Source organism: Urocitellus parryii, chromosome 10 (assembly GCF_045843805.1).
Source record: "Urocitellus parryii isolate mUroPar1 chromosome 10, mUroPar1.hap1, whole genome shotgun sequence".
NCBI classification, from domain to species: Eukaryota; Metazoa; Chordata; class Mammalia; order Rodentia; family Sciuridae; genus Urocitellus; species Urocitellus parryii.
Window position 1 is genome coordinate 59329538 of NC_135540.1, and position 23925 is coordinate 59353462.

At 34.2% G+C, this 23925-nt stretch overlaps 1 protein-coding gene across 8 annotated transcripts in view; it reads right to left on the reverse strand.

Moving 5' to 3' along the window:
- Positions 1–23925, reverse strand: part of Camk2d (calcium/calmodulin dependent protein kinase II delta) — a 301476-nt gene that overhangs the window by 76335 nt on the left and 201216 nt on the right. For all 8 annotated transcript variants that reach the window (XM_077803188.1, XM_077803187.1, XM_077803186.1 and 5 more), the window contains exons 5-6: positions 9346–9411; positions 6218–6290 (exon numbers count right to left, since the gene is read on the reverse strand). In XM_077803188.1, the coding sequence (XP_077659314.1) occupies positions 6218–6290; positions 9346–9411 (139 nt within the window). The remainder of the gene's footprint in view (positions 1–6217; positions 6291–9345; positions 9412–23925) is intronic.

Sequence of the window (23925 nt, forward strand, 5' to 3'; positions counted from 1 at the left end):
GCTAGAGAAGGTGTGAACAATGCTCCAAGAAATAAACAAAATGAAAATCTGTATGAATTGAAAAGCTAGAGTGTCAAGCTTGCTTATTTCATCTTGCACATAGTACAAGTGATTTGAGCTTTTATCTTTATATGTAATGAATGCTTGAGTTCTTGTCCTTAGCATAGGGAGTTTCTAGCTGAGTTTTTGATCAGGAAGCATTTTATTGTCATGAGATATGAGCAGGTTCACAAGAATCACTTGATGTTTCACTCTTGTTTCTTTCTTTCTTTATTTATTTATTTTTGGTACCAGAAATTGAACCCAGGGATACTCAAACACTAAGCTACATCCCCAGCCATTTTATTTTATTTGAGATAGATTCTCGATAAATTACCTAGGGTCTTGCTAAGTTGCTGAGGCTGGCTTTGAACTTGCAGTCCTCCTGCCTTAGCCTCCTGAGTCCCTGGGATTACAGGTGTGCATCCCTGCACTCCTTAGCTTCTTAATTGACTTTTAAACAATGGGCATGCATTGTTCTTGCAGCTGAGTAGACTTAAACAACCAGAGTGTAACTTCAGTGTGACTGTGCCAACTGTCCAGTTTCTTCACTGCCTCACACACACTAGGCACCCAATAAACTCTAGTATGCCTCAATGAATTATTGAATTTTTCAAATGTATAATTTGTTTCTAAAATATTTATAAACATGCATTATACACACATAATGTGTTCTTCAAACTTCCAAGCTTTTATCTAAAGATGTTTCTGAAAAAAGTAGAATACTTGTGGTGTTATAATTATTCAAAACAAAGTTAGAATTTGATATATATAGTTAACAAAGATTGACTGAATGCTTTTCATCCTTCTCCTACCACTGAAAACTGATTTCTTTTTTTACTATGATCATAGTTTATTTCTCTGAAGTAGTTTTAGAAATTCCACCTCCCAAAATCTCCAGAATTATTCTCTTCATTAAAATATATATCAATATATCCTCATATTCATTTATCCATCCAATGATTTCTCCATTCAGTAATGTTGTTATTCAGAAGGGAAGCTAATAGGAAAGAAAGGAATTTCTGCTGAGGGAATTTGCAGTGTTTTGATTTGTTATTAGAAGATTCAATTGTGTATATAAAGCCTTATATCCACATTATTATTCATGAAATAGTTTAATAATCCTTTCAAATATATTGGAACTGAAGAAACGTTACAACTTTGTATGAAATATAGTTGAAAAAGCATAGCTATAGTAACTCTTTTTACTTTTGTCAACTAATTCACAGAAGTTATATTCTGTAGGTTATTTTATTTTATTTTCTTTCCTGGTATTGAGGAGTGCTCTACTTTTGAATTATATCCCTGCCCCTTTTAAAAGAGATAGGATCTTGCTAAGTTGTCCAGGCTTGACTCAACTTCTGATTCTCTTGCTTCAGCTTCCCAAGAAGCTGGGATTATAGATGTGTGCAACCAGGCCAAGCTTGATAGGTTTTTAAATAAGAGTTTATGCCATCTGACCTGATATTTCCATATTTCTTGTGACATCAAGAATTGTTGTCATTTGTTACTGCAAACTCTCTTTGACCTAATATTCTTTGGGAGGAAGAACGTGTCTGATATACTTACTCCCCCCAAACTGATTGTCTTCATATGGTCTAGATCAAATGTGGCAAATGCATATTTTTTCTTTTCTATGTCTCCAGCTAGGGATGTGGCCCAGTGGCAGAGGGCTGGCCTAGCATGCATGATGCCCTGAATTCCATCCCAGCACTACAAACAAACAAACAAACAAACAAAACATTTTAACTACATCTCATTTTACAAAGTCTGTTGGCTATGTCAACTTATTAATTTTCTAAGTAGGAAACCTTTACTTTATACACTAGTCTATTGTCAAATTATGTTGCCTCTATTCCACATTATAAGTTAAATATGCCTTATTTTCTTTGTTCTTAATGATAAAAATTTTGTTATTTCTGGAAGATTAATAGGCATGACTATTAAAGCCTTTTGATTTATTAACCATTTCCCAAATAGTTCATAAAGCTAGTAATAAAATTATTTGCCCAGTATTATTTTGATCTACTCTTTGATCTCTGTAAAAGTTTTAATTAATTTAACTGAATTGAGAGGTGGTAGTAATTAACTATGTAGACTTGGAACAAAATTGCTAGGGCATAATCACATCTTACTAACTGAGTGAATTTGAATAAGTTATTTCACTTATGGTTACCAGATTTTCCCGAAGTAAACATGGAGATAATCACCGTACCTTTCGTGTAAAGCTGTTGTGAAGATTCACATTATACAGCATAGGGTTGCTAAGGTCCTGCCTTGATCCAGACCTTCCCAAAGAGTCCAGTCCTATTCTTCAGCTATAATAGTATAATTTTTCATCAGTGCTAGATGTCTCCAATACAACCTGGGTCCACATCAACTGGCCGCCACTGGCTGCATCTCAGATGATAGACTGCAATCCATGTATCCACAGGGTACTGCTTGGTGCTGTCTGGTGTACTTCTTTATGCTAATATTCTATCATTCTGGAACTTTTCCTATTACTTGTTTCTGGGACATCCTCCAGTTGCTTCAATCTTGTGGTTCTATGCTTCCGAACTGGTGGATTCCACAGGGTGGCAGTTAACTAAATGTTCTACTGGGATTCTTCAGTCTGAAGATATTCTCATCCTTATGTTATCCAAATATTAACACGCTCAATAATCTGTTAAGATTGCCTTTTATATTATAAATATTTATATCATGAATATATAATTCACATACATTTGTATTTTTGGTTGAATTTCATTCATTCCAAAATTAAAAGAATATGTTGCAAGTATTTGCTAGGTTAAGGTCTTATGATGGGTATGGTGGAACAGCTATATTTCCAATGAGAGGCATAAAGACAAATGCCATAGATGCATTTGATAATGATAAAAAACACAAGATTTCCTATGTCTTTCTCTCTCTCTGATATGAACCAATGTGCATTAAACATTTTAACTGAGTACAAACTAGCATATGAGTTGGGATAAAGAAACGAAAAAAAATATGGCAGAGGAATACTGCAGGCCTCTTTTTATTTAAAGCCTGGTAATAAACTTCAGCAGTTCATCTCTTTTCTCTATTTTACTGTATTGGTAAATATACAATTACAAGCAGAATATTCATCACACAGAATATCTATCTTGGTAAAAGGCATAAAACCAAGCCGGGATTCAGAACACTCAAGGTGGACATATGCTGCTTCTAATGGGAGGACCTTATCACAGGACCTTAACCATATTGTGACTCCCACAAAATATAACTTAAAAGTTATAAAAGAGAATTCACACTTTTCACAGTTGCCTTTTTTTTTTTTTTTTCATTCTTGGCATTACTGGGCCTAGCACAAGCTAAGCATGTGTTCTACCACTGAGCTACACCTCCAGCCCTTTTTAAAATTTTATTTTGAGGCAGGGTCTCACAAAATTATGTAGAATAGCCTCAAACTTTCTGTCTCCCTGCCTCCGCCTCCTGAGTAACTGGGATTATGGGTGTGTGTGCCCACTGTGCCCTGCTTATGCTTAACTTTTACAGTATATTTCAGTTTATATAACATGGAATAAAATGTTTCAAGTAATAGATTTATGAAATAGAGTATTTGATAAAATAGCACAAATATTGTGCATGCCCATATGTAAAAAGGTAAAAAGGAAAGTTCTGAGATGTAACAAAAATGAGTTATGTCTGCTGTACATAGCTAGTGAGAAATTTTGGGGTGACTGCCGAAGATATGAATTTTCAAAGGAACACACTGTTTTTCCTTGATCATAATGGGTACATTTAGTATAAAGTCCTATCTTGACTCAAAGAAAATACCTTTAGACTTGCCTTGCCTTTGGTAGTTAAAACTCTCAGAATCAACTGAAATCAAATGATTCCAAGAAACTTAAGTCAGTGTTTTGCATACAAATCACATCTTCATGTAACCAACTGTTGATATTTAGAAGTATATTCTCCTAGATCATTAAATGAATGGAAACTACATATTTACAATTGATTATAGCTAGGGAAGTCTACACAAAGAAAACAGTGTAAGTCCTTCCACTGAACACCTACAGTGTTAGACATTCTAAATTTGCCACTTTTGTACTAAAGCCTAGAAAACACTGAGGTTGTAGACAATGAATTGAAAATATGTGGTGCGATATAGTACATTAGCTATTTCCCCTAGCCTGTAGTTTTCTTTCATTTAAATTTCTGGGCTTTCACTATTTTTCTGAAATACCACAAGTAAAGCTAAAATGTTGAGAGAACAGAACAGAAAATTAATGAAAGAGGAGTATCTTTTTGAACTACTTTATTTCTAAATGATCTAAAACTATCTTGTCCTCAATGGTAGAAGACACTGAGTGAGGTCAGTGATATAAGAATATAACTTATATATTATATGCGCATTACCTGATATTCTATGTATTTTCCCATCTGTATTTTTAGAAGACAAGAATATCTTGGTCCCCAGGAATACAAATACATTTAGAACCAAGAAGCTCTCAAATGTCCTCAGAATTCCCAGAACTAATGGTAGGGGAAAGAGAATATCAGAGTTCATAATGGTATCCAAACATTTGGGCCAAAAGTCTATGCAATAACACTTATAATTTTGATAATTCTTTTAAAAAATATTTTTAGTTGTAGACAAACATAATACCTTTATTTTGTTTTAGTTTTTTTTATGTGGTGTTGGGGATAGAACCCAGGGCCTCATGCATGCTAGGCAAGTGCTCTACCACTGAGCCACAAACCCAGCCCTAATTTTGAGAATTCTTTACAAAATGTTAGTCATATAATGTAAATATTAAATAACACGTTCGATCAATGTCCACAGAACAATTTTAAAATGAAGAAGAGATCATCAGCCCTACTGACAGTCACATTAAATGCTATATCTATTCCTAGGAGTAAGGGAATATAGAAATCTATTTATTGTTAATGTTAGGAAATTATTTCTCTCTGAATAAATAAGAATTTATATGCCTCAAGTGTGTATTAGAGATAAGAGGTTGTGGTGAGAGAAAGTGCCTGGTGAGGGAAAGTTTTGGATGGATTCCATACATTAAGCAACAACTTTATTGCTTATATTTTTGCCTTTACAAGCATAACTGCAGCTGAACAGTCATTAGGAACTATGTGGTGGTTTAATCTTCTCCAAAGGCATTACTCACCTTCAGGTCCCGATGGACTACGCCCATCTGATGGCAGTGTAGCACAGCCTCCAGGATCTGCTGAATGCAATGACTGCATGCAAACACCAGGGGGCGTGTGTTAGTTCCAAGCTTACACTCACTGTCTGTATACCCTCAGAGAGACTGGGTTAAAGTGCAGAGCTAGCAGACAACTGGAGTTGTATTTTACCTCCTTCAGTCATGTAAACATATTGCTCAAGTAGAGTGACTACTACCTCAGAACAATCGGAATCTTGCCAGATATAAGCCCAAGTGTGGATCAACCTGTTCTAGAAAAATCCATTTTGACAATATTTCATTTGGTTCAAGAGCTCATTTCCTGGCTATAAATTCTTCCAGGAAATGAACTGGAACACAAATATAATCTCTGTAGTTATTGTCCTCAGTCTTCACCCCATGCACAAAAACTGTTACCCTTATTCTCTCCCATTTTTTCTGGTATCATTTTAAAAGCTGTTACATTAGCAGGCAAGACACCATTAAGGTTAAATTAGGATACGTAATGAATTTTTGATAAATCATTAACTTTTTGTGCTTTAATTTAGCTGGCAATTATTATCTCTTGCCTAAGGGTTCGTCAGACTCAAATGGAGCAATGTGTAACCAGTTGTTCTGCTACAGCAACCCATGGTCTCAGAACAGAAGTGGTGTTTAAATCTACAGGCGGACATACATCACAGGCCGAGTTTATCTCCAGGTTAATGCGGGACAATTGAGGAAAGCCTGCCCCCAAACTGCCTCTGGTGGTTTATTGCTTGGAAACATAACAGGTGGTATTCTTCATAGTGTCCTTCCCTTTTTGCTATGATGTATATTTAGCCTGTAGATGAGCAAACTGAAAGAGCCATCATGCATTATCATTTCATCATTTACTCATTTCAGGAGAAAGTGGGAAAGGCAAAGGAACCATATTAAATAACCACCCACCCTGCCCTTTCCCAAGAAAACAACAACAACAACAACAACGAATCTCCTTTGATTCAGATTTATGGACTCCATATACTGACCTTCAGGTCCCTGTGAACTATGCCATTTAGGTGACAATGATTTACACTTTCTAGAATCTGCTGTATACAATGACTGCAAAGATACAAGGGCAGAATGGAAGGGAGAACATTTTAAAGGCACATAATCACATTGAATACAAAATAAAATGAAAATTCAAACGAAACAAACAAACAAACAAAAATTGTAGTTCTTCACTTTGTTTTTAGCTTTACATCAGAATTAAATAATGTTGAATAAAGCTAATTTTGGTTCTAACAAAAATGACATCCAACATAGAATTTGTGACAGGTTCAGACAAAACAATTTGAGCTGTGTTTTTTTTTTCATTATTAAGTCTACAAATTAAATCATCCAATGCAAAACTTGAAATTTCCATATTTAGGAAGAAAAATTTATAAATAATTACCAAAAATGTTCTGGGAAAATTCTCCAGAGAGATAAAATTTCTAGGTTTTTCTCAGACACATCTAAACTGTTTAAAATCTGAGGTCACAATTAAACATAGGTGTTGAAACAAGAGGGTAAACACAGATGAAGTGGCAGGTGAAACGAGGATTAAAAAAAAAAAAAAGGGACACATTTACCATTTTGACTCAGAAGTGGTGTTTCCTGTATAATATGTCAATAGGAAAACTAATGCAAGTCTCCAATAACAGAGGGAGAATTTAAAGTAGACTCATGACATAAAATAAACCCTCTTCAGTATAAGAATACCCCGGGGAAGGACTGGGGAGCTTGCACAAATAAATAAATAACACATATATACATCAATAAAAAATTTAAATCCCCTAGAGTACTGGTAATTGTTAAACCCACTTCTATACACTTTAGTGAAGGGAAGCTTTTGCTTATTACTATTCAAAATGCAACTTTTATGCTATTCTCAATAAAAGCTCACTAATGACAAATAGACTGCTAATTAAAATAGGAGAAATCATTTGACTGCCACCCATAAGGTCCCATGAGCTGTTATCTGACATGCAATAATGCAGAACATATCACACAGATGAATTTTGTAAAAGTTCACTGTGCAATTCAAGTGCAAGTATGAACAGAACTACATTCTTTTAAGGGTGGAGTGAACGATTTGATAAGGACATTTTCAATCATTTAATGTACAAAATAATGCTACTCTAAAAGAAATTGATGAATTTAAAAAGTAATCAGATTTATTATAGTATAGACATAACAAAATTGATGATTGTGATTTTGTAGCTCAAGTTCTATCAACAGTAATAGTAAAAGAATCTCACACTGGTGGTCATTGACTATGAAGCTTATTTGAGTATTATTCATTATTTTTAAATCAAGTGAGTCTTTTTTCTTCTATCATGATATTCACTTCATATCCCCCCTTTTTTCCTTTCCTTTTTTCTTTTTTTCTTTCTTTTCTCAAAACACAAGTATAAATTATTGGGCCTAGGGAATAATAGAAAATAAAAAAGTAAACATTATTCACCTTTACAATTTTTGACTAGTGAGGATAGAGTCAACTCTTAATTTTTTTTTCATTTTAATTTTTGTTTTTTTGTGGTGTTCAAAACCAGGGCTTTGTACATCCTAGACCAGTGTTCCACCATGGAGCCACATTCCTTGTTTCTCAGTTCTTAAATTCTTTAGAGCTACTAAGAAAACAGACTTTTACAAATGTTTTAAGGAATATACCCCTTTGTGCTTGTAACTGGAAGAGAATGCTTCTCCTTCATTTTTTTTTTGTAGGACCTATCCTAAAAATATCCTATTCTTAATTTTCAAACTTAATGTAAGCATGCATATTAAATAATACAACTCACAGCTTCTGACCTATTGTCTATATAGGACTCTTCAACAGTCACTATAATCTCTATCTTTATTTGAGTCAATATTGTTCAAATAAATCAGCACATTTAACATAACTTTGAGAGACAAATTATATTCCCTAACTTGTTTACTACCTTGATTAAAATTATTACTCTCTCTTGGAAAATGGGCAAATGGTTACCATAGACTTGCTCTGAGACCCCTTTTCTGGGTTTAATGAAGATTTGAGGTACACTAAATAACTAATGATTCACTCTTCATGACACAGGTGACACAGAACTTTCTATTTGACATTGGCAGTAAAAATTCCATTAAAAAATTGGAATGTTATGTACAGATAGAATCACAGAATGCCATAAACAGTAGCTTTAAACCAAGTAAAATCTGAAATTTGGAAATGAGCTCATGTGTGCATGTGCTACTCGGGAGGGATGGGGAACCTCCACTGTCAGCAGAATATCTGCAGAAGGTCCTGCTACAGATGTGTGGCAATGGGAAGTTCTGAGAGCAATAAAGAATGGGGGCAGAAAGGCCACAACTGAATTTTCATAACATCTCATTTACATTGCTAATGAGCTAATTGCTCTTCATCAGTTTTTCAAAATAAGCAATCGACTACTCCAGAATATATAAGGAACACTGAGGAAATTGACACCATGCCATCTAAGTAATAGGCAAGCAAGTGCATTTCTGCTATGTCACTCCAAAAAAAAGTTGCTTTGGGAAACCTAGGAAGTTCCAAAGTAGACAAAATGTTAGCCCTTTAAAAAAGGTCTATAAAGAGATCACCAATTAACAAGATTGGGAAATTACTCTTGAATCCTCTGAAATACCCAAATAAATATTTTTCATGTCAGAGTTCCAAGGGTTTTAATGAAACTTCCAAAGAGTTAAGGAGCCAATAAAAAACCTTTAATGAGGCCACTGGGGCAAATGGGTCTGTTACTGCTTTCTAATTTGATGTGCTCTGCTAAGCAGAACTTTCTGTGATGATGCAAATGCTCTGGACCTCTCTGTCCACTTGGTAGCCACTAGCCATTTGTGGCTATTAAGCCCTTGGAATATGGCAAGCCCAGCTGAGAAATGATCAAAATAAAATTCAGACCAGATCCATAGATTTGTTTTCTAAGAATCATTCTAGAGATCCTTAGAAGAGATAAACTTCTATTAAGAAGGACTTATCAGGAAAAGAAGCCTGAGATGCTATTATGAAATTCTCATAAACGTGAAGTGTCATGGTGCATTTAAATATATACATATAAATATATATCAAACAAGAGTCATTTGAATGATGATTCTTATATCTTGCCCAGGGCAAGTCACTTACCTGGCATCAGCTTCACTGTAATATTCTCTTGCCACTATGTCTTCAAATAGTTCACCTCCAGTAACTCTGTGGAGACAAACAAGATAATCACAGTTTTTTAAAGAAAGGAAAAAAAAAAAAAAAACTAGGCATCAGTAGATTTGCAACTAATGTGCATACAGAACTTTTTTCCTGGATTATTTTTTTAAAATTATCGAAGCAAGATATTTTAAAACATTATGATATTTACTTTCCTTAACAGTCAAATCTCTTTAACTTAAAAATTTCATCTTTTCTATTTGTTTGTGTTTCCTTAGATTCTGAGATCATGGTTTTTCTGTATGCCATAAATACATTCAGCAAATATCTTTTACAGAAAATGGTTTCCCTTGAAGTCTTCATTTTGGTTCTCTATTATTAATTGAGGTCTAACAAATGCATGGCATAGATTAGGAACATTTTCTGAATAAATAGAGATGCTGCACATCACAGCTAGATATGAGTTTGCAGGCCACATTTCTTTGCACATCTTTTCAACTTGTGTGTGTGTGTGTATGTGTTTAAACATATACACTTTTCCCTTTGCAAACACATATAGAAATACGTTTTTCTCACAAAAGTGAAATCATGTAATATTTATAAATAAACTAATTTGTTTTCACATTATATTAAATCAAGAACACCTTCAGATCAGAAGCATTTTTTCCTGTTTAAAATAACAGCAGCAAAATGAGTTATTTATAAAAATATTTACATATTTTAGGGTATTTCTAGAAAAAAAAATCTTACAAGTAAAATTTCAGGGTCAAAAAATGTCAACATTTAAAATTTTATTAGGATGACATGACAAATTGTCGTCCCAAATGGTTGTGTACCTAAGGCTATGAAAGTACCCACAAGCCTAAATCATTTAATATTTTTATTAATAAATAAATTATCTAATTTTTTAAAAATGTTAGGTCATATTAACATGAATGCCTTTACTATTAGTTAGGTGGACCATTTTAACATGTATTTATGAGCTATTTTTTTTCTTCTGCTATAATCTGGCTTGATTTTAAAAGGAAATTTCCACTTTGGAGTTTAACCTTATAATACTTTATAATATCTAATCCTTGTTGAGCACTTACAATGTGTCACGCAGTGTACAAAGCATTATGTTAACTCATGAATTCTTACAATTGCCCTCTTAGGTAACTTTTTTATTCATTCTCTTTTGATAAACATGACAGTAGAGCCTCTTAGGTAATTTTAACATCAGTTTATTGCTGAGAAAATGAAGGCCCAAAGAAGTTTTGTATCTTGCCAGGATTACGCAACTTTAAGTGGCACAGACAAGCCGTCTACTGCACAGTGCAGCCTCTCCAGTAATGACATTGTCAGACTTTCTAGGTGTTCAGAAGGCATAAGTCATTTGACAGAGCACCAAGTGAGGGTTTAGAGCTTTGGGTATAATCTACAGAGTGACTCTAAGATGTTTTTTTCTCTTCGTTCTCATTTGCCTTTCTGCTTTATGCTAAGAAATCATCAAATAATAGCATGTTTCAGAGATTGCTGGCTATTTTTTTCTTCTCTATTCTTATTTTTGCCCTACAGGAAAAAGATTGGATGGTAAAAATCATAAATCTGTCTGAACATTTATGCAACTTTCCCCCTCTCCATTGCATTCTGTAATCTTCATGTGGGTGACAGTGTTTTCAATTCTATTATTTTATATTTAAAATGTATAACGTAAAATGATCATCCAAAATTTCGCAAGGCTTCTTCTGAAAGTCCTGATACATGTAATTTGATTTGTAATATAGCACAGCTATATTTCTCAGCTAAAATATATAATAATAATCATTCACAAATGTATCTTAGATAAATGATAAAACAAAATACTTAAATAACCAGAAAGCATTTCCAAGAAATCCATGTTGTCCCTAAAATGATGATAAAAGTTTTGTGGGATTTCTTCCTTTGACTATGACTAACATTAATGATATGTATATAACATATATATAGATATATATGTCATATATATATATCATATATCACATATGTGATATATTATCATATGTATCATATATCTTTGTTTCTGACCATACATACCTATTAAACCTGTATACATTACAATTTTAAATGGTTAAATTGTTCAGTCATACTGAGTAAGAAGCCTAGGGACCAGAGGCATAGGTCAGTGGGAAAATGCATGCTTACCAGCCATGAAGCCCTGGCTTAAGTCCACAGCAACAATACCCCCCCCCACCAAAAGTTTATTGTTATTAATATAATTATTGTTGCCTATAGTAGCTTTTTAGCTATACTGTTTCTACCATGAGAGCTGTCAGATGCTGAATACTGGAATCTTGACTGATTTGTTATGTTAGTTCTTAATCTAGCATTAATACATATCGGCTCAATTTGCTGGAGTAACAATCAAATGGATTAAGTGAGTTTGAAAATCATGCTACCCACTTCATTTACTATAAGTCAGGACTTCACATGAGCTTAAAAGGGAGAAAAATCACATACACACTAAAGTTTTACCATCTATGGCAATAGGCTTTATTTCTTAAGAGGTTTGTATTTAAAAAAAATACAAAAGTCAGGAGAGAGAACTAACAGTCTGATAACTTTCAATGAACAGCTTTGAACATAGTATAAGAGCGTTTTGTTTGTTTTGTTTGTTTGGTGCTGGGGATTGAACCCAGGGCCACCTGCACAAGAAGCATGTGCTCTAGCAATGAACAACATCCTACCTGCAGGAAGAGTCTTTTTTTAATGTTGAGTTTTAGATTATATAGTTAACTATCTCTGACAGTGTTTTCTTCTTCATCTTCTAGCAATCATTCTTTTAAAATATCCTTATGTAAGTGAAACCATGTTATCACTTCTATGACATGTATGATAAATGTCTAAGAAGGAAAAAGTGGTAGAACTCATTGCTTTAAAGAGAAATTATTGAATTTCCTATATTTAATGTAACATTTCTACACTCACAGTATTGTTTAATGGAGCACAAAATTAAGCAGTAGTTATTACAGAGTTTGGAAAAATTTTAGTGAGCTATGTGAAATATCAGATAATGCCACAAGTTAAATCAGTCCCATGAATAAACTGTTAGATTAATTAACTAATTAGAGATTTGTAAATAAATTGTTGGAGTTCTGCTATGATATGAAGCACATCAATTATATATTTGAAACTTTAATTACCATTTATGAATCTCTAGAACATTAGGGCTGATGGGGAAAAAAAGAGGATAATCTAGTACACTGAAAATATGAGACTTATCTATCAAAAAGATAAATATTTTGTTGTTATTTTTGTTATATATTAGGATTTTGATTCACTTTATATTACCCTACAGAATGATTTGTCCTTTTGTGTTTGTAATTTTCTACATGTTTGTGATTTATATCAGAAAAGGTCAGAAGTAGCTTCATCTTGAATGAAACATTTGTAAAATATCACAAATAATTCAGATAAGCCTATGAGGCTGAGCAGCTGGTGGAGTCCAAGATGGGGCTCCGGAAGGTAAGATGGTACCATGTCAATCAAATAAGGAGCACTGACTGGAGGTCAGAACTGGTGCCTGAGGTGGCTGAAGGGAAGCCAGGGGCTTCAGGCTAGAGCTGAGTAGGAAAAGAGGAACCAAACCAGGGCCCCCCTAGAGCATGGAGAAGAGGCACTCTTGCCAGACAAAGGACTGGGAATCCCATCTGGAAAAAAATGGGGATTCCTCTCGGAAAATTTATGTAAAGGTGCAGGATAAACCTCATGAGCTAAAAGCAAATATTTGAACAAAGGCAGAAAGGGTCACTGTACATCAAGTTTTAAATGTACATCAAGTTTTGCCATATGTCAGCATGAAGGTCCTCCATAGCTGTCCATTGATTTTCTAGGCAAATCCTCATAGGACCTTCACTTAGCTGCCTAATTTATATTTTGCCTATCTTTACCCCCATTGATGCCCTGCTCCGTTGTACTTTAGCCATAATGGTCTTCTTTCAATCCTTCAAGTGATCTGAGCTCCTTTCTGCCCCAAGGACTTTTCACATGCTCAACTCTCTCCCAAGACATTTCCAACTTGTCTACCTTTACTATTTGTTGAGTAAAATCATCAAAACTTATCTTAAATTTTATATTCTCAAACTTCCACCCATCTAAATTATCCCTCCCCCACCTTGAATACTGAGTTGTTCTTCACAATACCACCATCACTGTTATGTGTTGGTATGTAGGTGTTTAACATTTGTCTTTCCACCAATACGGCTCTGCAAAGATAGAATCAGTTCCTACTCTTTCACTGTCAAATAACTAGTGCTGAGTTCAGTGGCTGTGACATAGCAGGCGCTTATTAAATGCTTATTGAGTAAGAAGATCAATAAGGAAATGTGTTGGATGATGAGATGTGAATGCTATTACTGACATTGGACACTTTCCATTACATTAAATTTTTTTTAAGTTTGTTCCTTTTAGATATACATGACAGTAAAGTACATTATGACATACATACATGGAGTATAACTTATTCTAATTAGAATCCCATTTTTATGGTTGTACATGATTTTGAGATTCACTGTGATGTACTCATATATGAACATAGGAAAGTCATGTCCAATTCATTCTACTGTCTTTCCTATTCCTTTTCCCTCTCCCTTCCTTTCATTCCCCTTTGTCTAATCCAATGATTCCTCTCCCCACTTATTGTGAGTCAGCATCCACATATTAGAAAGAACATTTGGTCTTTGGTTTGGGGGGACTGGCTTATTTCATTTAGCAGAGATTCCAGTCCCGTCCATTTACTGGCAAATTTCATAATTTTATTATTCTTTTCCATTACATTTTTGATAAGAAAGCAAGGATCTTCAAGCATTTTTTTCCTCTAGAAGTCATTTATTTCAGTGTCAGTTCTTATGGCATTTTTCTCATAAGACAGAATTTGTCTATGAATGAATCCTGTTCACCAGTGCATAAGGTATTGGTTAAATGTATTACAAGGCACACATTTGGATTTAGAGATTGAGAGAGGAAAATTATAAAACATAATACTGGGAAGACAAAAATGTATTTCAGTTTTTGAAGAACTGAACCCATATCCTTTTTAGTGTAATTGAATGCACAGAGCAAGAATATCATACATCCAACTTCCCTATGAAGTTATGCCTATTTCACATGTTTATAGGTTTTTGAGTTTGCAGTGAATAATTAGAGTTTCAAGATGAGTCAAGCAGTGTCACCCTTCCGGGGGCAGAATCAGGTGTGCCATCCTGTGCAGTTAAGGATGCGACAGAAGGTGTGGGGGCCCTGACACCAACCGGGTATGAAGAGATTTAAAAAACAACTCTAGCTACATTTCTCATGTCTTCTTCAGCTAAGATAAATTCCCTTTTTCAGATATTTTCTATCTGAATACCTAGGCTTTGATGATCCCTCTGAAGTAGTCCATTATCTGAGGGAGTCCAGAAATGATTTTTGTAATAATTTCCAAATTAGATAATAGAAATCATAAGGGCCAGAGAGCTGGTTAAATACAAGTTCAAGGAATTTCTTATTGATTTGGAGACAGAGAGATTCTCTCAGTCCTACTAACAATTACAATGGAGATGATAAAACTAAGAGAATTGGAATTGTTCCATTCAAAACTTGATTTAGGCCAGAAGAGATAACATGCTTGGGGTTTTTAGAAGCAGGAAGGTGTATTCATGGGTACTGTCCCACCTACGGGGTTACTGAGTGGAATGGGGAAGTGAGGTGGGCTGATAAGGCCCTAAATGCTTTCAAAGAGCACTAATCTCTGACTCTTGCATCTATTCCTTTAATATCTTTTCACCTTCTCTTATCTTACTCTATTCCTGATCACTTCTGTATCCTCTTTCAGCTCTACAACTCAATTTTACAATTACCTTCTCATTTCATTTATCTTTTGCAAACACATAGTATGTGTATCATATGTGTATCATAAGGGAAGGCTCTACTCCATCTTTATTGTGCTCTCTAAGCAAAGGTCATGCCAGGAACCATTTCTCATAACCCAGAAACACTGAACATGCTAACAGCAGTTCTATCCACATTCGACAATGTCCTATGGCTAACTCATTCTCATTATCCCCTATTCACCAAAATATAAGTAGCATGGCGCTAGAATCCTTTCAGAGATCTGAGGATACTCACTGAATCAGCTGAAATGCTCTCATCCTGGGAATACCAAATTTGAAAGTAAATTGTGAGGTGTGAGCTATTTATAGGATCCTTCATACATCTTTAAGTAAATCTTAATATTGAACTTAGGGCTGTATAAAATGCTTTGGACATCAGCTCTCACTTATCGTAGTAGAGTACTTTCTTTTTGAGTTTGGGTTGTCTATTACAGGTGATCAGATTACCTCTTCAGGAACCTATGACTTGTCATAATGTAGCTTTGCAGTGGTTCTACTCTCAGCTCATCAAAATCCTGCTTGGCATATACACATATATTATAAGAATGGATCAACTGATACAATAAAGCACTCAATTCTTTGAAGAAGACACAAGTTAGTATCAGAATACTGGTGCATATATTAAACAAATTTTTAAAAATTGAAAACAACTGGTAATCCTTCCAGATAAATTGTTGTGAGTATCCTACTGAGACATTGGGCTTTCCTGCCAGGCATGGGCACTGATCTCTCACATGTTCAGTCCCTAGAGTTGAAGCTGGGCCCAGTCCCAAATGGGCAAAGCACTCTTTCAGAGGTGAGAAATCTGGCTAAAGAGGCTGGCTGCAGTCTAGACTCAAAGTTAGACAACAATGCTTTTTCAGGAAGAAATGAGACCAAAGGAGAAATAGCATACTAGGTAATTCACAATGAAGATGAGCCATACAGATAAATCCAATCTTTATATTCATTTGACTTTATGCTTCATCTATCTAAACTAACCAGTTGCAGTTTTAAATGTTAATTTTTATATATTTATGGGACTATTTTAAAGTTTGGAATAACTGCCAGGCATATATTTGTAATTTGTAAGTGACTCCAGAGGCAGGAGGATTGTGAGGTCAAAGCCAGGCTCAGCAACTTAGTGAGGCACTTCCTCAAAATAAAATATAAAAAGGGCTGGAGATTTGGCTCAGTGATTAAGTGCCCCTGGGCTCCATTCCTAGCAAAAGAAAATTAACTAATTAATTACTTTTGGGATAACTGATCTTTACTATTGGTCACAATATTTCTAATAATTTGTTATCAAACACAAACATACAAATGTGTGTATACATAGATTTTTGTGGATAGATATTTAGATAAATCTTATAAGATAATAAATTTTTTTTTCAGTACTGAAGATTGAATCCAGAGGCACTTTACCATTGAGCTACATCCTCAGCGGTTTTAAATTTTTATTGTGAGACATGGTCTCACTAAGTTGGGGTTTTCTAAGATGTCAGGAAGTTTGCATTTATCAAACTTTATTCTTTAGACCAATCTACCCTCTGTGGAAGAGGACATACCATAATCACTATTCATATGGTTATGTGGAAGTTTACAAAGAAAGGGCCTATATGTACCTGCAGGCTATTTAAACAAGGCTAGTTAGTTGAACAGATATCCCTAACTAAATCATTAAGTTCTCCTGTTGGACACTCATTCAGTCACAGCTTGTTTGTTTGTTTTTAATAATAAAATAACTATGTGGAGAATTAAGCTTACCACCTATGGGTCAGTGTCATCTATATACTAATTCTACAAATGTTATTAAACTGTATCTATAATACGCATGAGGTTTGCATATCCTAACAGATATGGATAAAAAGAATTGAGCTCAGTTCAATTTTCAAGCATGTGGTCTGGTAGAGAAAATAGACACATAAATCAAAGATTATGTTTCTACGAAACATGCTTTAAAGCGTAGTTTTACATATAAAGGCAGAATCCTTAAGGCCTGGCAAATCCAAGATAAGGGACTCATCCCATTTACAGAGGAAGTATGTACAACTGTAAGTCTCACCCAATACTCTTCTTTTTGGCATGATGAAAGGGATAAATTTGCACAAATGGAACATACATGGAATGACTATGTGTGAACTCACTGATGGAAGAGCAGTGGCATCCATACTGGACTAATGCACAAACTGATGCCCAGATGCCAGCCAGCAAGCTGGGAGTCCTGTCACATTCTGTCAGTTTATGAAGAATCCTTGCTACTGCCTCCATTTTCTATGCCTCACAAAATGCTCCAGAACACTGTGGTTTAGATTCAGGAAGTCAAAATGTATAAAGCAAGAATAAGCAAAAGCCCAGGAGGAAATAATGAATTTACAAAGGTTTGAGATGACAAGGAAAATAATGAATTATTTCTGGGGGCGGTGAGAGCCACTTTCACAGAGAAAGTGCTGTTTCAAAAGGACTCATGTACATGAGGGAGAAATGTGGAATGGGAACACTTAGGAGTTCAGCTGAAGAGAGAAGGGAGAAATGAAATAAAAGGACCAATCTCTCTTCTTGGGTCCCAAGCTTTTCTTCCATTCTTTGCAATAAATTCCTCAGGATATGCCTTAATACTAAAGGGGACTTCCAGATACCACTTTCTCTCCAATGCATTCAATATTCTACCTTCTACCAACATTTTTATAGTATGCTCTAACTGTTGTACTTTCACACCAGAAATGCATTTCTAGCATCACAACATTTTCCCATGTATCTGAATAGACAGAGGCTTACTTCAATCATTTCTTTTTTTTTTTTTAAATGAAGGGTTAATTTTCACACAGTGTAACAAATACAGTACTTCCTGAAGGGAATGTAGGGTAGTAATCTCATTTTCTTTAAATATCAAGAATTATTATTAGTTTTATTTCCAAATTTTTGATCTAGTCAATAGCAAATAGTGACTTAGTAATGGTATCTAGGTTTAGCACGCCTTTTCAGAAATTCCCACACTTCAGCTTACGTATTCTGTTGTCACCATACTATATACATCATCCGACAACAGATTTCTTATCTTTTACTGGCAATTTAGTTGTGTTTACTAAATATTACTGAATGTCTTATTTCATGTGTTTGCATATATGCATATATATGTGTGTATACATAAGCATACATACCTACTTAATTAGGAAAAAATAGCCCCATTTGCTAAGGTAATTTTATGACTGTTACTGGATACAAAATGTTCAATCAATTTGAAAATAAGCCTCACAGTAAAGCTGCACCAATTCATGTTAATTGGAAAAGAGAAGGCTATCCTGCATAGCCATATTTCTGAATTAGGAAATATTTTTCTAAGGAAATGAAGCCAATATTTCTTTTAAATAAAAGGTAATAAAACCTTCTTTGCCTCTTTTACAAAATTAGAAATTCTACCAGAGCTCCATTAAGAAACAACTAAATATCCACATGCTACATGCAGATTATTGTTCAGGATGTATTTGGAATCTTATTTATACTATTTTTAGCCTTTTTCTATCTAGAAAGATTTACCAAAGCTTAGATCATTCAAATTGGTGCCTTTTAAAAAAATTATTTATGTTAAGTTTTGTATGCTAGTTATACTATATATTACCTTCTAATCGAGATCTGAGACCATTTATTTGACAAATAATTTAAATGATCAAATTTCCTCACCTTAACTTCAAATTCATGTTTTTATTCAGGCTATATATAATAGGAGCAACAGATTTATCTTAGTTGCTATGTACAAACATCTATACAAGTTTGCATTGCTTCAGATTGCTTCTATCTTTTATAATTATAATAGCCTGGTAAGAAAAAAAATGTGTCTAAATTTAATAATTAATTTGTTCATGGAATCAAAAATATTTGCACTTACCTATTATGCACTTACCAGACTGTGAAGGCATTAAAGCCACATGGTGTTTGGCAACTAACTTACTGAACAGTGGTTCAGGCATTTAGTCCAATAATTTTCTTTAAAATAGACTATTAGATTCTCAAAAAATAAGATAATTTAATTTAATTGTGCGTGATGCCAATGGAAAATAAGAACAGTTACTCTGGATCTAGTTGTTTAAGGTCTACTGTGTGGCGTTTTTCTTTCACTGAGAGCTTTAGGAAGGGGGTTGCTGCAGAGATATGACCCTTGTGCAGGACCCTAAAAGGGAAAGCCTAGGCTGTATCAGATGTGCTTGTCACATCTCCAATTCTAAGTGGTGGGTTGACAGATGAATACATCGATAGAGGTGCTATCTTATAGATCCTTCACATGTAAAAGGAAAGGAGATTCTCTTAGAGGCACTTGTTGGGATCAAAAGGGAGATGAGGTGACAGCAAATTCCACTTCACTTGATCGTCTGGAAGTCATCTGTTTAAGTACGTGATTCAAATTAGGAGTATATCTGTACTTAACGCTTTACAAAAATGAACAATGAAAATAAGCAACTTCAAGATATATTGACTTAAGCAAATTTTAAGCTCAGTATTCCTTGGGAAGAAAAGGGTAGTGAATTTTCGTGAAAATATTACAGATTGTGAAGGCATCAAAGGAAGCCAACCTAGAACTGAAAAATTCCATAAGTGAATCTGTGAAATAGATACTCCTCATGCTTTTTTTTCTTTTAAATTCCCATTTATATCTACTTTGTCACTTCTAAAATGTTTCCTATATTAAGAATTCTTTAAACTGAAACTAGTTTACTGTCTTGAGCCCAAATTGAATTGATGGGCATCAAATGGTGCGACTTTAACACACATGTGAATTGTCATCCTCTTTTTAAGAAAAATGCCTGTTTTCCTCTGATGCTTTAAATGTTTAAATACTCCAATTCCTTTCTTAGAATATGATTCTTTCCCTATGTCTTTTACTCATGACATCACCCTTAACTCTTTGGCCTGAAGTATATTACAATTAGATTATCATTTGTTGGATGGAAGTGAGACTATTAGATTTATAAGTGGAATTTTAGGTGATTTTTAAATATCATCATTAGGAATTTATATCTTATGTCGCCTGAGAGCTGCAAAATTCCTAAGATTAGGAGTATTTGAATTAAATTAAGATATTAAAAGCTATATAATAGGAATTTCACCCCTACTGGCAAAAGTATAGAAACAATCTAAATGACCATCTTTATGAAAATGATTTAATAATTATGATACAACAACATGATGAGATACTGTACTAACCCATTGTAATTTTGAGAATGATATAAGAACAAGAAAGATGTGTTTAGAGTATAAATGGAAATATTAGAATACAAAATAGTTTCCTACATACATATCATTGCAAAAATGTAAATACACATGAATTTTCTCTCATTTGTTGGTAAAACAGCCTCCTCCGAGGTTGATTCTATTTGCCCTGTTACCATTCAGTTTTATCTTAAAGAGGTGAATTGAAACATCAGTTTTGTTACCTCTTACCATATATGCAAGTAACCTTCAGCCCTCTCCCCCTCATGTCCTGTTACTGTTTTTACTGCCATTGTTGTACATTTGGAAAATGTATTTTTTTCTTTCATCACTTTAGTTTCCTGAAGCATTTCTGAGTCAAAAGTTGTGGTGAGTTTAAAGTATATATAATATAATGAAACTGCAGGTAACTCACTGGAACCTGGGATTTTTCTTCAAAAAAAAAAAAAAAATCCCAGCCCCTTGACTCTTCCATTTTCTCCCTATCTTCCAGCCCCTTTCTGAACTCATTGATCTCATCCAGACAACACAAAGGTTGGACACCAGAACTTTTCTCCTTGACATTCTCAAATCCCTTTTATGCCACTACTCATCTCATACTGCACCTCTCCAAGGCTTCTGACAGTGCTGATGGTGCCATGTTTCAATTCACCTCTTTTAAGATAAAACTAAAGTGTTCTCCTTCTCCACTCCCTTACCCTTGCTCAATGGCTCTCATGTTCTCCCTCTGACTCCTGCAATATCCATTTTCTCCCTTCCATTCTGGGCTCCTATAATCCCTTCACCACACTGCAGGAAGAGAGAGCTTTGTAAATAAAATCAGATTATTTCATTTTATGTTTTAAATCCTCCCAAAGCTTCCTATTGCACATAGTATAAATTCCTTTTCTTGGCTTTCGGAACTGTGGCACACACCTATCTTATGTGTTAGTTTCTGTCCCAGATCCCTAGTCCCTGCAAGAAAGCCGCCCTCGCCTTGGTTCTTTCTACTCCTCACTGAGGCCACTCTTTCTTGGGCTGCACCCATGGTTCCCTCTGATGGACTCTGCACGCCCAGATATTCTCAACTTTTAAGTTTTGCCTCCTGACAACTCGTGGTAGCCATCCTCCAATCACCTTCTAAATCAGCCATCAGCCCCTAGTGACTCTCCCAAATAATATTATTGTTTTACAATCAGGAACTAAAATTATTTTGCTAGGTTTACTTGTTTATTTACTTATTATTTTATCTCTTCCTTCCCTGACTTCTACAACATAAGGTCTGTCTTGTCCATTAATATATTCTCAGGGCTTGGCAGAGTATATATATTACAGAAAATTTAAAATAAAAATCTGTTGATTGGATTAATGAATGAATAATCCAACGCACTGGCATTAAGCTCCAACAAATCAGATCAGAGTCCAAATCCACCGAATGAACATTATACACGCTTAGACTCTGAAAATGTTAGCCAGATTTCTAGATGTCACATCTATTATCCTGCAGTACAGAGAAAAGTGTCAGATCCTCAAGTAAAATTCTACATTTCTAATCTTTAGAATTTTAATAAAACTTTCAAAATAGGCAATGCTTTTTGGTACATCTCAAAGTAAAATTTGAAACTTATTAAAATGACAAGCTTAGAAACTAGCCAATGTGTTAGAATTGTGGTGTGCTACTTAGTTACTTAGGTATCTGGCTATGTGATTTAGAATAATTTAACCTCTCTGAGCTTCAGTGTACTCATCTATAAAATGACAAAATGTAATAGTACTGATGTAAGATTAAAGGAATTTAAAAAGTTGAAGAACATAAATGGTGTAAGGTACACAGTATATGTTCAATGAACATCTATTATAATTATTACTGCTTCAATACTATGAATCTACTTTGATTACTATTTTGCAATTTTATAATTAGATATCATTATTTGGCTATCAGGTTTATGTATTTAGGAGAAGTAGAAATGATTAGTAACAAGTTGACACTTAAACCATAAGTTCACAAATTCAGATCTCTCCCTCTTTCCTGCTTCTCTTTAGAATGGACAAATGATTCTTTAAAAATTGTAGTAAAATACTTATAATATGAAATGAAACACTTTTAGTCATGTAAAATATATAATTCATCAGCATTAAGTACATTTACAGTGTTACATGACTATTTACAAACTTTTGATCATCCCAAATGCAACCCTGTAGCCATTAAATGAAAATTTAATTGTACTTTCCCTTCAGCCTTTGGTAACCTCTACCACAATTTGTGTTTCTCTGAATTTGTCTGTTGTAGGGACTTTATTTAAACAGAAACACAAAATATTATGCTATTGTGTCTGGTTTTGTTTGCAAAGTTTATTCTGTTGTAGCATGTATCAGAATTCTATTCCTTTTAGAAGCTGGAAAAAATTCCACTGGATTTTATGCCACACTTTATTTATAAATTTATTAGTTGGGTTGTTTCTGTCTTTTTGCTAGTGTGAATGCTGCCATTATACATATTGGTGTATACGCATCTGCTTGAGCCCTGGCTTTTAATTCCTTTTGGTATACATTAAGGAGTTATATAGCTGGATCACGTGGTAATTCTATGTTTAACCTTGTGAGGAATCACCAAACTGTTTTCCACAGTGGCCGTGCTTTTGCCTACTAGGAAAGTATGAGGGTTCCAATTTCTCTTCAACTCTTGTTATTACTTCAATATAATGTTAATCGAGTGTTCCAATCCTCTCTGATGCTTGTTATTTTCTAGGTTTTGTTTGTTTTTGTCTTTACAATGGTCATCCCAATGGACGTGAAATTCAAGATGGTTTTAACTTATATTTCTCTACTGATTAGTAGTGCTGAATGTCTTTTCACCTACTTATTAGCCCTTTGGATATCTTCTCTGAAGAATGTCCATTCAAGCCTTTTGCCCATGTTTGAATTTGTTGATGTTGTTGTTGAATTGAAGTTCTTTATATATTTTAGATATTACTGTCTTGTCAAACATGTTATGTTACTCTGTCAGCTGCCTTTTTACTTTCTTGATAGTGTCCTTTTGTTTCTTTTGCTTTATTTAGGTGTCATCTGAGAAATCACTGCCAATTATAATTCATGAAGATTTTCTCCTATATTGTAAGACATTTAGCTCTTGTTTCCATTTTGAATTTTTTTTTAAATAGATGTAAGGATTGAATGTGGATTATCAGTTTTGTTCTAATGATTTTAATACAAGATAGAAAAATGACTAAAAAAGACATGAATAACATGTGTTTATAGTGATCAATTTTAAATATATTCAATGTTTTCTTTAGGTACAGATGATAAAACGATATAATTGTTACCAGAAGTTTAAGCAATTCACTTCTAAATATTTGAAACAATAATTTGAGGAAATTTTCCCATTACAACACAAGACCCTTTCTAAAGGTTAGAATCCAGGTAATTCTCTCCTCTCTGGGATACTATTTAATGCTAAATTATCTTTTCATTGTGGTAGTTTAGAAAAATTCACTTGTAGCAATAATAAAAT